Source organism: Drosophila navojoa, chromosome 4 (assembly GCF_054131105.1).
Source record: "Drosophila navojoa isolate 15081-1374.11 chromosome 4, UAZ_NAV_1.0, whole genome shotgun sequence".
Classification (NCBI taxonomy): Eukaryota; Metazoa; Arthropoda; class Insecta; order Diptera; family Drosophilidae; genus Drosophila; species Drosophila navojoa.
The window spans coordinates 15,041,647-15,058,069 of NC_142892.1; the positions used below are offsets into that span (position 1 = coordinate 15,041,647).

Genomic DNA, 16,423 nt, shown 5'->3' on the forward strand with positions numbered 1-16,423 from the left:
AGTCGAGCAGTCTCGACTAGAGCTTTCTTTCTTGTTTTTCTTATCTTTGAATTCCAAAATCTTAAATTATCATTTATCATACACAGCAATAATTCAAAACTGTTTACTGGGTATCACCTAGTCGTAAACATTCGTCTAGATCACTTGCTTTTGTCTTGTTTATGGTGATTAATATTATTTTGGTCAAGTGGTGAACGGGTTATCAATCACCTACAAATATTTTTAGAGCTTTACTGGGAGCAGCTTTGCAAGATGCTTAGAACGAGACGTGCCATAAGCATCTACATTGATGATGATCAGGTATCAGATATATCCATAGAATAAAGATAAATAAATATGATGATCAAGCACATTGTGTACGTCCCGTCATTAGAGAATGAGTTTTTCCTGTTCTGGGGAACTACTGGGTTTTAGTTTGCCCGACCACACGTGTTTGCATGCGCCTTAATTTGAGTTGGGAATGATTATAATTTAGCATTGCTAATCAGCTCAGCAAATCAATGGGAGAGCATTCAAACGTAAAAGGTTCTATTTACTGATTTTATAGTTTGTATGCTAATCGATTGTTTATGTAGAAAGGCAGTGAGAGGAGGATGGAACCGGCTGGTACAGATTGCAATTTTAAGACCGAGTGAATGGCTGATATAAAAGCTGTAATATTAATTAGCTAAATGACATTAATAATTAATTAATGAAAGATAATTTTTAATGTCTAACGTGAACGAAAAAGATATTCATCTATTATTATATAATTTTAAGCCAGGTTTTTTTCAATTTTTTATGATTAGTACTCTTGGGCCAAACAAGTCTTTCAACTTTACAATGTTTTATGGAGCATTTGTATTACTCAATTCCAGTGAAAACGCAGACCCGCAACTAAGTACATATTTGCCTTGGGAGCTACGCAAGACTAGATAGCTTTAACTAGTTTTTTTTTTTTTCTGTATATGACAGTTGATTACACACAGAAAAGTATTAGAGAAACAAAGTAAAGGTCAGGTGCGGCAAAGGTGGGCGGGCAACTGTCAAGAGAGCAAAGTTCAATGCGGGCAAAAAGAGTTAAGAGTAAGAAAAGTCCAAGTCAGATTTTGTGCAGTGTAAACTAATACGTGAGGTCTTTAGCATCACATCTGAGCGTGACTTATTCCCATAAAAAATATATATAGTCGGAGTAGATTATAAGACTATGTTTTAATTTTATTTATTTATTTTTTTAAATAATTATAATTAAATACATTAATCTTCTCTTAAAAAATAGGTACAGTCAACTGAATGTATTTTGACCTGTTGCATAGGAAAACAAGGCAGTTCAATTATATATATAATATATTAATCTAAATTGTGTGAAATGTGCCAAAATATTGTTCCATTTCATAGTGTCGCAAAGGGTAAAGTAAATATCATGTGTAAAGAGACCACATCAACTCTTGCCCCCAACCATATATCATTCTATTCTCATATATAGCCGGAGGCTGTCTCTGGCTCTGGCTGGCTTTTTAATTTATTGCTGCCCGCGAGCCAAAATTCGGTTGGGCAACTTGACTTGTTGATGAAATTGCGCTGCGGGTAGAAATGGAGCATTGGCCATCTGATAAAACCAGCAGCTAAATTCTCCAAAATGCAAATTTAATTTCGCAATTATCTGCTTGAAATATTCCAATTGGCCAAGTACTTTCAGAGTCACGCTCACACAGCCAAACAAAACAGACAATTAAATAAACAGTGCAGCTTCACTAAAAATTATATTTATTTTTATAATTTTATTTGATTTTTTATTGATTTTTTATGTTTATATTTATTTAAGATATTTTTATCTAAAATATTTCAGTTTATTTTAAATTTATATATTTAAATTTAAATTCATTTGAAAGCCTCTTTTGTTAATTTTAAAAGTGGTTTTTCCTGTCCATCTTATTATTTTTTATTTATTTTATATGTTTATATTTATTTTTATCTAAAATTTTTAAATTTATTTTTTATTTATATATTTAAATTTAAATTCATTTGAAAGCCCCTTTTGTTAATTTTAAAAGGGGTTTTTCGTGTCCATCATAGCACAGCTTGACTGTAGTTAGTTTAGAGTGTTTAGCTTGCGCTTTAGCCGCACAATGTATACAATTAAATGACGTATAAAACCAAAAAAAAAAACATACCGATAATAACTTCCACTCAGAACTCACTTAAAATGGGAATTGCACAATTTTTGTGGCCCGTGAAATTAATTTAACAAAATCCAATAGAGCTAAAAATCACTATAATTATTTGAGAGCAAACAAAAAAATCTTCTAGTCATATTTATATATATATTACTTATATATATTACTTACTATATACTTAGTTTATTTTTGCTTAAATTTATTATTATTAATGAATAGGTTACATATTACTGGCCATTATATTGTTGGCCCTAATTAATATAAATTATTTAACTGCAATTGGGAATGTTCTAATTGCCGAGCAGAATGCGCTTGGAGCAGCAGCGAGCGCTTTAATTACAACTCATTTGCTTTGCTTTTGAGTACATTCGGCTGGAGGCAATCTAAAATTGCATTTTAATTAAAACGCACACCGCATAGTTTTCATAGTTTCCATAATGAAATGCTGCTGCATTCAGTAAATAGATAAATGCAATCCCCTGGGTCGGCTGGCTACTAATCGAGTGCCCACGAAGCGCTCTGACTTCATGCGAGATTCAGCTGTAAGTTTCACTTGTCGAGAGTGGGTTAAGAGGGCAGCGAAGTTAACGGCTCTATAAACCCTAAAAAATACCTTAACTAACGAAGTTATGCATAGCTAGTAGTTGCGTATTCCCAATCTAGTTAAATATTTTATTGTGCGTTTCGCAGCAGAGGTGCAATAAAACCTCAACCAAATCTGAGAGCACTCGAAATTAAAACGCAGCCACAGAGCTGGAGAGTCCTGAAAATTCCCAGCACAGCTGCATATCACATTGGCTGCCTGCTTTGGTTGCCTGCACACGGAGTGACTAAAATTTACGACCTGCACACACACATACGTGAATATATTGTGGGTGCGGGCTGTGCAGAGACAAACTCAATACCCTTTTTCGGGAAATAGGGAGCGACATCTATGGAAAAAATATGAAGAGTACAAAAAATGGAATTAAAATAAGAAATGTTTTCAATGCCAGGAAGTCACGTTTTCAGCCATTTGCTTGTCGAAATCACGAGTGGGTGGCAATTTAACTGACGCCAACTCCTGCTGGACATGACAGCTGCAGCCGGAGACGAAAAGAAAGAGAGAGAGAGAGAGTGGTAGAGGGAGAGCAGCTCATGTGGAAAAGGGGCTTGGGGGCTTTGTCTGTCTGGCTTTGTGCAGCGGCATGAATGATTACAAACTTGTTGACGAGTGCAAATTAGCTGCAAGTGGTGAAAGAGCTGCGATGGGTAAATGCGAGCTGTTGTCAGGCCAAGCCAGCTGTGCGGTCAGAAGGAATTCGAGACGAAGAGCCTGCCGAAAGAAAAATCAATAATATTTGTAAGCGAGTGGGAGAGTTGCAAAACAAAACTCAGTTAAGGGAAAGGTCTTCTATGCAGAGTGAGAAAGAGTAGGCAGGAAGGGAGGATTTATGAGCAAGGAAACGGAACTATGATTTATATTATCTAAACTAATTGAAGGATGCATAGGGTGAGGTGCTTTTACATGGCTTGCTTGCTCATATGCTTAATAAGTATATATTACTGCAAATATCTCTTAGGCTTAAGTCTTTTAAATAGGTATTTATAACTAACACATATCATATCTATATCGCCACTATATTAACCATTCCTCTGTATGCACTTATATATCAACTCTTTCTGTTTCTCATTTCCCTTAGACGGGTCTAACCCTAACGCCCGAAATGCTGCTCTCTACCTCCGAGTCATCGACGCACAGCGCCTCTGAGGTAGCGGGACGTCTGCAGGTTGATGTGCGCACCGGCTTGAAGTGGACTGAGGCGAAATATCGTGCCAAGATCATTGGGCACAATGAGCTCAATGTCATCGAGGAGGATCCCACCTGGAAGAAGTACATTGAGCAGTTCAGGAATCCTCTGATTCTGCTGCTGCTGGGCTCTGCGCTCGTCTCGGTCATTATGAAACAGTTCGACGATGCCGTCAGCATAACCATTGCCATTCTCATTGTGGTGACGGTGGCCTTCATACAGGAGTACCGCTCCGAGAAGAGTCTCGAGGAGCTGAAGAAGCTGGTGCCGCCAGAGTGCCACTGCCTGCGCGAGGGTCGCCTCGACACGTTCCTGGCTCGCGAGCTGGTGCCCGGCGATGTGGTTTACCTAAATGTGGGCGATCGGGTGCCCGCCGATGTGCGTCTCTTCGATGCCGTCGATCTCTCGATTGACGAGAGCAGCTTCACTGGCGAAACGGAGCCGGCGCGCAAGATAACCGATGTCCTGCTGAACAACACGAACGTCAAGGATCACAGCAACATGAAGAACATCGCGTTCATGGGCACCCTGGTGCGCTGTGGCAACGGCAAGGGCATCGTGGTCAGCACCGGCGAGCGCAGCGAATTCGGCGAGGTCTTCAAGATGATGCAGGCCGAGGAGGCGCCCAAGACGCCGCTGCAGAAGTCTATGGACATCCTGGGAGCCCAACTGAGCTTTTACTCGTTTCTCATCATTGGCGTCATCATGCTGCTCGGCTGGCTGCAGGGCAAGCCGCTCTCCGAGATGTTCAATATCAGCGTCTCGCTGGCCGTGGCCGCCATACCCGAGGGTCTGCCCATTGTGGTCACCGTCACCCTGGCCCTGGGCGTTATGCGCATGGCCAAGCGGAACTCGATTGTCAAGAAACTGCCGACGGTGGAGACGCTGGGCTGCGTCAATGTCATCTGCTCGGACAAGACGGGCACGTTGACCAAAAACGAAATGACCGCCACAATCATCATTACCTCCGATGGCTACATGGCGGACGTGACTGGCGCCGGCTACAACGACCAGGGCGAAATCCACATTCGGCACTGCAACAACGTAGAGATGGCCAAGACGAACATCACGAACCTCCTCGAGATTGGCGCCGTCTGCAACAATGCGTACATCCAGAACGGCACGCTCCTCGGCCAGCCGACAGAGGGCGCCCTGGTGGCGGTTGCCATGAAGAACGGCATGTATGCCACGGCCGAGAACTACGTGCGCATCCAGGAGTATCCCTTCAGCTCCGAGCAAAAGATGATGGCCGTCAAGTGCATACACAAGTACAACAACAACAAGGAGGAGATCTTTTTCGCCAAGGGCGCCCTGGAGACCCTGCTGCCCCAATGCACCAAATACCAATTTGGCACCCAGACGGTGCCGCTCACCAAACAGAACGAGGCCGAGTTCCTGGCCGAGGCCTATGAGATCGGGCGCAAGGGTCTGCGCGTGCTGGCCCTGGCCAAGGGCAAATCGATGCAGGATCTAATCTATTGCGGCCTGGTGGGCATCACCGATCCGCCGCGTCCCCTGGTCCGCGAGTCCATTGAGCTGCTGATGCAGAGCGGCGTGCGCGTCAAGATGGTCACCGGCGATGCCCAGGAGACGGCAATGGCTATCGGTGAGTTGAAGTTGCAAAGCAACAGATATATTAAATATAGCAGACGCTGTTGGTCTAGGACTCTAGGGTTACAGATTTATCATCCTGTCAATTAGCCGCTCGATTCCGCTCTCTGAACTTTAAACATTCTTCTCTCAAATTCAGTTAAAAATCGTTTATGTTGCCCGCCCCCTGCCCGCCCCTGCCTCTTCATCGTGCTCCGGCAAACTTTTTGCCTAATTCAATTCAAATGCGAGATAAGCCAAAAAATTATCCCCGCTGAGCTGTCAGATTCGCTTTCTTTCCCTGGGCCATTGCCGCAAACTTAAAACTCAATTAAAAACTCGTTTCGGTTCTGCTCATGCTTGGCCACAATTTGTTGGCTTTAAGTGAAGCACCGAAACTATGCGAATAAATTTGTCAACGCTGCGTAATTCAAAGTGCCAGCCACGCCCACAAGTGCGCCGCCCTCAACAAATCAGCACAATTTATGCGACGAGGCCTAGTGGGGCCGTGTTCCTCTCAAGACTGGACGTTGCACGAGTAGGATGTGTATGCTATGCATGTCTGGCTGAGAGTCCAAAGTCAAGGGTCACACACACACGCACGCACACACACACAATGTGAGTCAGCTATTCCGTCCAGCCGGACGGCCTAAAAGTATGCAAACAGAATTAATTAACCATGTCAGTTGAAGAGCTGCTCAAAGTTTTGAGCCGCCTGCATGCCGACTCCTGCCTACAGTCTCCTTCCCACAGTCTCCTGCCTCTAGTCTCCAGCCTCCTGCATGCCGACTCCTGCTTCCAGCTGGCAGCTCTTGGCTCTCAGCTCCGTCCCAGCGAATTTCAGTTGAAGTTTCCCAGTTTGGGATGCAATTGGGAGGCAGTTGGTTGCCTGGCTGCGCCCGCCGGGCTGCTGAGCGTATGTGACAACCGTACTGAAGCGCTTCTATTTAGTTGGCCAGGAGTGTGGCACTTGGAAGTTTGCTGCGAAAGTTGCATAACATTTTAGCCAGCAAAGTGCAAAGTGCTTGCCGGCTGCTTGCCTAAGCTGAGCTGATGACAACTGGAATGCACTTTGAGCGCAAGTTTTTCATTAACTACAAGGATCTTAAGTTTAACCATATACATACATATATAAGTGCTTAAATAGAAACCGCCAACGAGTCGTTTGAGGCATGCTGCGAAAAATGTGCAAAAACTTGAAGAATTTACACTGCAAGAAAAAATGTTGTGCAGCAAAATGAAATATGAAATGCTAGATGTATGCTCATGTATGCTAACTAGAAACTCTATTAGCAAAAGTTTTTGATACGAGACGGGATAACATCAGATATCATGTCAGCTTGTTTGAGTCTGGCTAACTGTAACTAAATTTGGCGGAGTGTAAAATGAAATGCGGCAAGGCGAGCGCAGCAAATTGGAAAAGATACCGCACAAAGCGCGCAACAAGCAAGTCGCAAAAAAATGAAAATGGAAAAAGAGATGAATCAAGGAAAATGGAAAATGGAAAATAAAAAGGGGGAAAAAAGGTACAGGAAGCTAGCACAGGTAGCGATTTTCTTTTGCTGTTGTCCTGGCGCCCGCAGGGTGTATAGACCCGACCCACATCTAATATCCTGCGACGCACAGCAGCAGCAGCAGCAGGTGCAGGAGCAGGAACAGGAGTCGGGGCACCAGAAGTATCTGAAGCATCAGCAGCCGCATCGTCGGTCGCTGAAATAATTAACTGTGGCTCCAAACGCCCCATCGTCAGCGTCAGCGTCATCGTCAGGACTCATCACCATCAACATCAGAATCACCTTTACCATCATCGTCATCATTTCGGTCCGCTGCGAGCAGGAATTCATCAACATGGACATCAACTACGACTCCACCTCCAGCTACCTGCCAACCTCTGGCTACACAAAGCTCGTCTGCATTGAAAAAACTTCAATACACTTTGCCAACAATTCGCTGATGTGCTCATGCAAGGGGTATATGGAGTTTTTCAGTTAGTTTGTAACATGATTAAGCTGCAGGCAATTGAGTTGAAGGAATTAGCAAAGAGAATCCTAAATTATGCTCAACTAGAATTTGTTGTTGATGACCTGCGGAGGCGCAGCCAACTTAACAACTTGCCTCAAGTGCAGCCAACTTAATAATGCATCAAGTGGCATATATCAAAAAATCTGAAAAATAATAGGGATTTTATATATTGCTAAATTAAAAGAGCATTTCAGCTAGTCTCATTTTGTTGGTAAACTTTTTTTTTTACTATTCCACTTTGCTCTTTTGAATAACAGCATAATTATAGAATGGACGAGTTTCAGTTGGGGCTATAAGGGGGGCAAAATAACTGAATTTGATTTAAGGCCTCTGGCTGCAGACCTGCATATTGATTGAAATTTGACGTTCAAATTGTAAATGAGTTTCCGCTCTGCTCCTGCTCCTGCCTCCCACTGCTCCCCTGTCCGCTCAGACTAGCTGCTATTATAAAGATCCCCAAAATCGGCTTATGGCATATGCTCAAACTAATTGGCCGCTAGCTGGACGCTCCTCAACTGCTGCTGTCCGCTGTCCGTTGTCCGTTCTCTGTTGTCTAGTTGCTGACCGACCGGTTGAAGTAATCCTCACTAATTTGTTGTTCACGTATGCCCGTATGTATATATATATGACTAAGTGTATGAGCCAGGACGATGACTGCATGCAGACAGCCAGGCAGACAGCCGGACAGATAGTGAAATAGATAGGTGGGCAGATAGATAGACAGACGGACAGCTGAGGCCAAGTTAATTGAGTTGGTGTATTTCATTTTCAATTTGCTTGCCAATTATGTTGCCTGTTTTGTCGTTGGCCGACTCCTGCTTTACGGCTAATTTAATTTGTGGCTTGCTCAGGTTTTGACTTTCGTTGGGCTACATCTTACCGCAATCGAAGTGTGAATTTATCATGATTTGCCCTGGAATTAATTCACTTCATATTTGAGTTCGAGTTGGCTAGAGTTGGAGTAGAACTTCATGAAGCTCCATACAACTTTTCTCTTTACACTCAGCTTTACTCAGGTAGAGTATGAGCACACTCTAACTTTAACTGGAGCTCTACTACTCTAGACTCGCTAGCTGCCTCTAAGCTCTTCTGTTTTTTATTCTCTAAACTCCTCTAAGCTTTGCCCCCATTATCTACCCTAGCTGTAGCTCATCCACTCAAACTTTTGGCGCTCACCCAATTTACACTTGATTTAATTATTTAATTGAATATATTGCTGAGCAGTGCTGAGCTCTGACTTGAGCAGAGTTCATAAAATCACATTTGCATTGCATCGAGTGCAATTGGATTATTTGATGTGTGATGCGAGCGTAGCATTGGCTGACGAAGGGCTTGCCGGCACGTCTTCTTGGTAGACAATTAGGGGAAAAGCATGTTTGAGCAGCTGCTAAGCCCCCGATCAAATCTTAATCAATGCCACATATCCGGACCCGAGTCACGCCCGCTCAGCTCTGGCTGTGAACAGCGTTTGATTCGCATCCCTCAAACTTGACACATATCCAATTAGCGAAGTGCATTTGCAAATGCAGTTCTAATCCACTGGCAGAGCACAGCATCCAGCTCCAGCGTCAGCTCCAGCGTCAGCTCCAGCTCCAACACAGACACTTTGGGGGGGTGTATTGTGCTTGCACATCAATCGCTGGTTAACAAGAAGGTGGAGCAGCAGCAGGAGCAGGAGTGGCGGAGGGCAACCTCAGCGGAAGACGTAGATAATCACACAGCGATTGCCATGGCAGCCGGAAGCATCAAGTGGGAGGAAGTCAAAAGTCATCAGCAGCAGCAGCGGCAGCGGGAGCAGCGGGAGCAGCAGCGGCGGCAGCTGTAGAGTTGAAAGAATTGTCACGTATACGAAAGTCGCTTAATAAACAAGCAGAGGGCATGGCATAGCTCCGACTTGCCTTCGATGGAGCGCATCAGGCAGCTACTCGACCGATTTAAATGCAAATGTCACAAACAGTTGGTGAGAGAGAAAGAGAGAGAGAGAGAGACAGGAGGGCAAAACTCACACACAGATAGATAAAGAGAGAGAGAGAGACAAGACACACAGAGACAAACACTAAGACATACAGGCACACACACACACACACACACACATACACACACGTAGTCAAGTCCACAATTTTCCATTACGAAATGGAAGAATTTCTCCTGCATTGAGCTTTTCTTTAGCTTTGGGTTTTCAGATGCCGATTTTGGTTTTGTTGTTCCCTGATATTTTTGCTGCTTTGATTTTGCTGCTTAAGCGGCTGCTGGCAACAGTGAGTTGCGCTTGTTGCATGCCTCGCTCAGTCGCTCGCTCGCTCGCTTCATATTTTCATAAACTTGGCCAACGTCATTTTCATGCGGCAACTTTTGCCTTTTTGGCCCACAGCTCGCTAGCAAAAGTTTCGGCTCTAATCCGCTTTTGGCCTGCGGTTTGGCTGCGACAAATTTTTTGCTATTTTATTTTATTTTATACTATTTTTTTTTAAATAAAAAACTTTACAAAGTTGCGCCTAGCAGCGGCAACAACTTTCTATGTTGCATGAAATTTTGCTCATGCACATTTTGAATGCCAGGAGGCATTTATCAAAGCCATAAACCAACTTTAAAATTTGACAAATTTTTTGATTATGTTTTGTTTTGTTGTTGGTTTGGCCTGTTTCAATATATTGACAGCTTGTTATTTGTTGTGCCCGCATCTGTTCATGTGCGATATTATTTTATTTATTTTGATTTTTCACTAATGTCTTTTTAAGGCATTTATAATGACAGGCATCTCTCTCTCTCTCTCACACTCTCTCTTTCTGGCATATTGTTTTGTGATTATTTTTAACCACATTTCACGCATAAAAAGTGATGAATGGCTTTGCCTTTTGTTGAAAATGTTGTACATGCATAATGCATGCATATTTTCGCTTTGATCAAACTCTTTCGCCAGAGCATAAAGCATGCAATATATTAAACAGCCTCTGTGACCAACTCAAAAACAAAAAAATAATAATAAAAGAAATGCATTTTCTATATACACATTTTTTTATGCAAATTGTTGTTGGGCTTAACAAAGGTCAGAGGTCGCAGTTCGCAGTTCGCATTTCGCCTTTGTCATCGGCCAGAAATTGAAAATGCATTTGTAATTGCATTTATTTGTTGTTGTTTGTTTCTTTCTGCTCGCGGATTGACAACATTTGCAGATTATGCGCAATCTTTTGTCTGTGTGCCGTTGATAGGTTTTGCGGTCAATGGCGCAAATGTGAGCAGCAGGTGAGAGAAGCTGCCGTTGCACAGGTGGGTGGGGTGTGTGTGGCGTCCTCTGATGACAAATGACACATCGATTTATGGCAATGACAACTGATTGGACATTGTACTATATATATTTATATATAGTCATAGTTCGAGGCTCTCGCTGAGAACCATAAAAATCTCCTCTATATGAATTTACATATTTTTTACGTGAATGTTGTAAAAAATGTTCAGACTATGCAAGAAAAAAATATCCGATAGGTGCTAAAACTTTACAAAAGAAAAATAAATATATATTCAAATTATGCCTCAGCCATAAGCATGACTAGCAAATACCCTGTAGCGGCAAACCTAAATGCAGCTTAACTGCAGCTTACGCTGTTTACTTTGGCAACAAAAACTCGGCTGCGCTTTATATTTTAATCCAGCCGAATTGTTGTCTTAAGCAACCCCTTCTCGAGTGCCGCATGCCTGCAGGGTATGGGCAATATGAAATTGGCGCATAAAAAATGCAGAATGAATTTGCTGGATGGCCAAGTAAACTATTTGCATGAAAACGGACGAATAGATTGGGTGGCGTTGGGGTGGTGCAGTGGTGCGGTGGGTGGCGTCATAAAATGGCAACCGCCAACTGCTTGGCGAAGAAAATTGCGCGCATTCAAGTTTTGCATTAATTTTAATTTAGAAGCGAAAGGACCCAAAGAAGATGAAACAGTTGATAGACGCTTACAGGGAGGAAAGTGGGGGGTGCAGATGAGAAGGAGGTTGGCGGAGCTAGCGCCATTTCCTTGCTGCTGCTGCTGCTGCTGTAGTAGAATGTGGCTGCAAAAGATATAGACCGGTAGCAGTAGCAATGCTGCTTTTAATTGTCTCTGGGCACCAGGACCAGAGACCAGGACACTGCAGCAGCAGCAGCAGCAGCAGCAGAGGCAGGAGCAGCAGTTGAGCTGTTGTTGGCGCTGATGAGTGTGAAGACGACGCTGAATGCGTTTTAATTACGTTCTCTTTTTTGCTCATTTTACTGCACATTTTTGCAGCATTGTGTGTGCTCGTTGTTGTTGTTGTTGTTGTTGTATATATACTTCAGTGCGCTTTCGTTTAAAATTTTATACAAACAGGACAAGGGATTGTCCTCGCACTTGCCAAGACAAATACGCGGGCGCCATAATGAAAAATGGCGATGCGACTTTTGCAAAACATCCTTTTGTTGTTCATATTACTGCTCCTGCTCCTGCTCCTGCTGCTGCTCCTACTCCTGCTGCTGCTGTTGTTGTTTTCTCTAACAGCTGCTACTCCCTGGCGTACTTCATAACTGCACAAACGGCCAAAAGGGAGACTCTAAGGGGAAATGCCAGCACAGAGGAATTGGGGATTTCCTTAACTCGCGCCGTGTCTTTTGAAGTTTTTCATCACGTTGATTCACAATTGAATTTTGAGCAGCGTCCCGCACAAATTAACAATTGTTTGTGCTTCTTTTACGTTTTTCGTTTTCTCTTGGCTTTGAATTTAAGTTTTTGCAGCATCAAACGCATTCCCAAACTCGAACTGGAACTCCAACTCCAACTCGAGCTCCAGCTCCCACGCCGTCTTCATTTTCAATTCAACTGCTCCACCCCGCTGGCTAGCCTGTTGCTCAGAGTCAATTGCTTGGAAAATGCAATGAAAAGCGATTTAGTTGCTTTGGCAAACAGAGAAGCGAAATGCCAGTTGAGCCAAGGAATTACCTGTGGAATTACACACAGAGAGAGAGAGAGGGAGAGAGAGAGTGAGAGGGAGTTTCTTTAGATCTAGTTTAGCTTTAGGCATAATAAATAAGATGATTCAGACTTTGTTTAACATTTCATCTCATTGCAGCTAGTCTCATTGGCATTGATACCATTCACCACCAGACGCTCTCCGGACAGGAAATCGATCAACTGAACGAGCATCAGCTGGACAAGGTGGCCAACAATGTCAGCGTCTTCTATCGCGTCTCGCCGCGCCACAAGCTCGAGATTGTCAAGTCGCTGCAGCGCACCGGCAATATTGTGGGCATGACCGGCGATGGCGTCAACGACGGCGTCGCTCTCAAGAAGGCGGACATTGGCATTGCAATGGGCAAGAACGGCACCGACGTGTGCAAGGAGGCCGCTGACATGATCCTGGTCAATGACGATTTTCACACAATTATGTGAGTAGATATATATGTACTGCAATAAGACAAGAGCTGAGAGTGAGTTTGAGCTAGATTAAATGTGAGTGCAAGTGAAAGAAAGTGGCTAAAACAATTTGAGCTCTTAGCATTATAGTTTCAAGCCCAATTGGCAAAAGATTCAGGTGGAATTTGCTTATCTTAATCACTTTAAATTTTAATCAAGTTGAACTCTGTTTAGCAAAGTCTTTAATGCCATTCCTCATAATCAGCTCTTGTCTGTTGCCAGTTCTCTTTGATTGAATTTGATTTACTAATCGCCTTTAATTTGCTTGCAGCGCTGCCATTGAGGAGGGCAAAGGCATCTTCTATAATATTAGGAACTTTGTACGATTTCAGTTGAGCACCTCGATTGCGGCGCTGGCATTGATCGCGCTGGCCACGTTGATGGACATTGCCAATCCACTGAACGCAATGCAGATACTCTGGATCAATATCATCATGGATGGACCGCCGGCACAGTCGCTGGGCGTGGAGCCCGTCGATCATGATGTGCTCAAGCAGAAGCCGCGCAACGTCAAGCAGCCGATGATCACCAAGTCTGTGGTGGTCAATGTGCTGCTGAGCGCCAGCATCATTGTGCTGGGCACTCTGTGGGTGTTCCAGCGCGAGATGGCCGACGGCACGCTGGGCAAGACGAAGCGGGATACGACCATGACATTCACGTGCTTTGTGTTCTTCGACATGTTCAATGCGCTCTCCTGTCGCTCGCAGACGAAGAGCGTCTTCACCATTGGGCTGACCACCAATCGGATGTTCCTGCTGGCCGTTGCCTTCTCGATCATTGGCCAAATGCTCGTCGTCTACTTTCCGCCGCTCCAAATGGTATTCCAAACGGAGGCGCTCACCGCCTACGACATACTCTTTTTGGTCACGCTCACCTCCTCTGTGCTCGTTGTCTCTGAGATAAAGAAGTGGTTCGAGCGCTCCCTGGAGCGCAAAATGTACAGCACCCGATCCGAGTTGGACTTTGTATGACAAAACGCAAGCGCTAGAGCTGAGTTGCACCCAAAAGCCGAGTAAATTAATCAATAACAAAACAAAAGAAAGAAAAAAAAAACCACAAAAAAATAGCAAAACTATGCAAAAACCAAGTGAGGAGCGTGGCAGCGTAAACGGAAGCGAACAGCGAAAGAGACCGAGCGGAATTTAGCGAGAAAAGTGTGTTTAATTTTACATTTGACTTAGTCAGCGCCAAATAAAACTACCAACCCATCCACAAATTAGCAAACAACTAAAATTTAAAAAAAAAATCAACAAATTAGAGTGAACGGTAAAAATCACACAAGAAGAAAATTACAGCCATATAAATGCAGATATAAACGAGTTCTCAATGGGAAAATTGGCATTCGTTAAAAAAATATTCGATCGATCCTGGCAAATCCAAAAGATTTCTCGTATGTAACATTTGGTAACAAAATTTCATGTTATATTTCGTGCTGCGTCTCATCAAAGTTGTTTGATTTGCATAATGTATAATTTTAATTTGATAACTTTAAAATTCCTAATTTTGTAAGTAGACGAATTCGTAGTTTGTATTTCATTTCTATAATTGAATTTTAAGTTTGCGCAACAACAAAAACATTTATTGAAGCATTGCTTCGAGTTCTTTATAAATCGAAAGCGAAAAAAAAAAAAAAAACACACACACACATACACACACAAATCTCTGTATATCTCAGCGCATCCGAATTATATTTGTATTATTTATGAACTTTTCGAGTTGCAGTCCAAGTTGAAGAGCATGGCAAATCCGAAAACTGAAAGCTAAATTGAAATCTTTTCCATTTACACACGTTAGTTATTTAATTATTTTGTAATTTAAGGTCGTATCAAAGTGTTTAATATTCTGCTGGAGAGTATCTGTAAAACATTTTAATGTGATATTATTTTAAGCACATCCAAAACGAGCAATATTTCACACACACACACACACACACACACACACACACACACTTATATATATATATTATTTTAAAACATTTCAATCTTATTATGACTTGAATTTGCTCTTTAGCTAAACACAGGTATTTAAAATTTGTTTTTATTTAAATAAATATGTTTCATTCGAATCCAATCAGTTTTCTGTTTTCGTTATCAATTGATGGATGATTGATCAAACAAATAATCAATTACTTTCTATTGTCTCTCTTCCAACAGCAGCATCCCAGCAATAAGTCAATTCAATTCGATTCGATTCGGCGGCAGCTGCATTCAGTTAATTATAAACATTCCCGACAAAATGTAAAATGAAATGTGCAACAAGAGTAGCGGGGAGAACGCAAAGCGTAGCAAATGGTTTTTTTTTTTTTTAAATAATTTTGTTAATTAATTTATTCGGTAATTCGAGCAACAACAAAATCAACTCTAGCGCGTGAGGCGAAATTTATGAAGATATTGACAACAATTTTTGAGATCTGTTAAAGAGGACAATTCAAAAGAAAACAAAATAAAACAACAATTCTATTCGATATTCAAGCTCTCAACTAAGATTTGATCTTGAACGAAATTCATTTAACAAATGGAATTTATGAACAATTAACAAATAATAACAATATTGTTAGTTGCCATTATAAAGGCTATTCATAGGAACCAAGCTATTTGTTTATGAACAATATTTAGGTTAAAAGCAACAAGAAAGCAATAAATAAAACAATACCAAATTCATTTATAAACAATACTTAAAAAATACGTATATAACAAAAAATTAATATGAACAATATTAATGAGGTTCTCAATTCAAATTTCGTAGTTTCAGTTAATCAACAATAAATTCAGAATAAAGCAAAATACTTATTTAATGGTAATCAATATGCAAACAAGAAATCGAAAATCAAATACAACAAATGAATAATCGTTACTTAGTCAACTATCAAATGTAAACGAAATGTTCTTAATTACATACTTATTAATGTTCTTTAGAGCATCGAATCAATATCATGAACAGGCAATTCATATCATCACAGCTCAGCATATATGTATATACCCAGCATCCAATTGATGGGCGATATTTTGAACAGTTAGTTACACAGCGCACCGGAGCACCGTTTCTTCTACTATATATACATACATAACATATATTTGGAATCGTTTTACCAGTTAGGACGGAGGAGGAGGAGAGTAGTCGATGCATATCACACATTTGTACTTCAGGGACAGAGAGGCTGCTTGGCTACTTGGTCTTTGATCGCTCGCACTTTGAAACATCTATTTGCACTTTTCGGCAGTTTGTCGATCGAATAAACAATTTCTCGATTTAAAAAAAAAATTCGTATACTTTAATGGACCAAGCATAAATATTAATTGCAATTATTTATAACAAACGCGTATCACACACATAACACGCGAACAGCAAGCTGCACACACTCATATATCATGGCAAAGAAAACAAACACCCAAAAAAAAAAAAAGGAAAAATCTTTAAAAATACAAAAAAAAAAAAAAATGAAAAA

At 41.8% G+C, this 16,423-nt stretch overlaps 1 protein-coding gene across 3 annotated transcripts in view; it reads left to right on the forward strand.

Annotated features, from left to right (window-relative positions):
* The window catches only part of SPoCk (secretory pathway calcium atpase), a 59,285-nt gene extending 42,862 nt beyond the window's left edge, over positions 1 to 16,423 (forward strand). For 2 of the 3 annotated variants that reach the window (XM_089259344.1, XM_089259345.1), the window contains exons 3-6: positions 3,839 to 5,552; positions 12,635 to 12,950; positions 13,250 to 14,372; positions 15,135 to 16,423. In XM_089259344.1, coding sequence (XP_089115470.1) covers positions 3,839 to 5,552; positions 12,635 to 12,950; positions 13,250 to 13,949 — 2,730 coding nt within the window. In that variant the 3' untranslated portion in view covers positions 13,950 to 14,372; positions 15,135 to 16,423. Of the gene's footprint in view, positions 1 to 226; positions 301 to 3,838; positions 5,553 to 12,634; positions 12,951 to 13,249; positions 14,373 to 15,134 lie in introns of those variants that run through there. The other variant, XM_018101603.3, reaches the window with a different exon arrangement.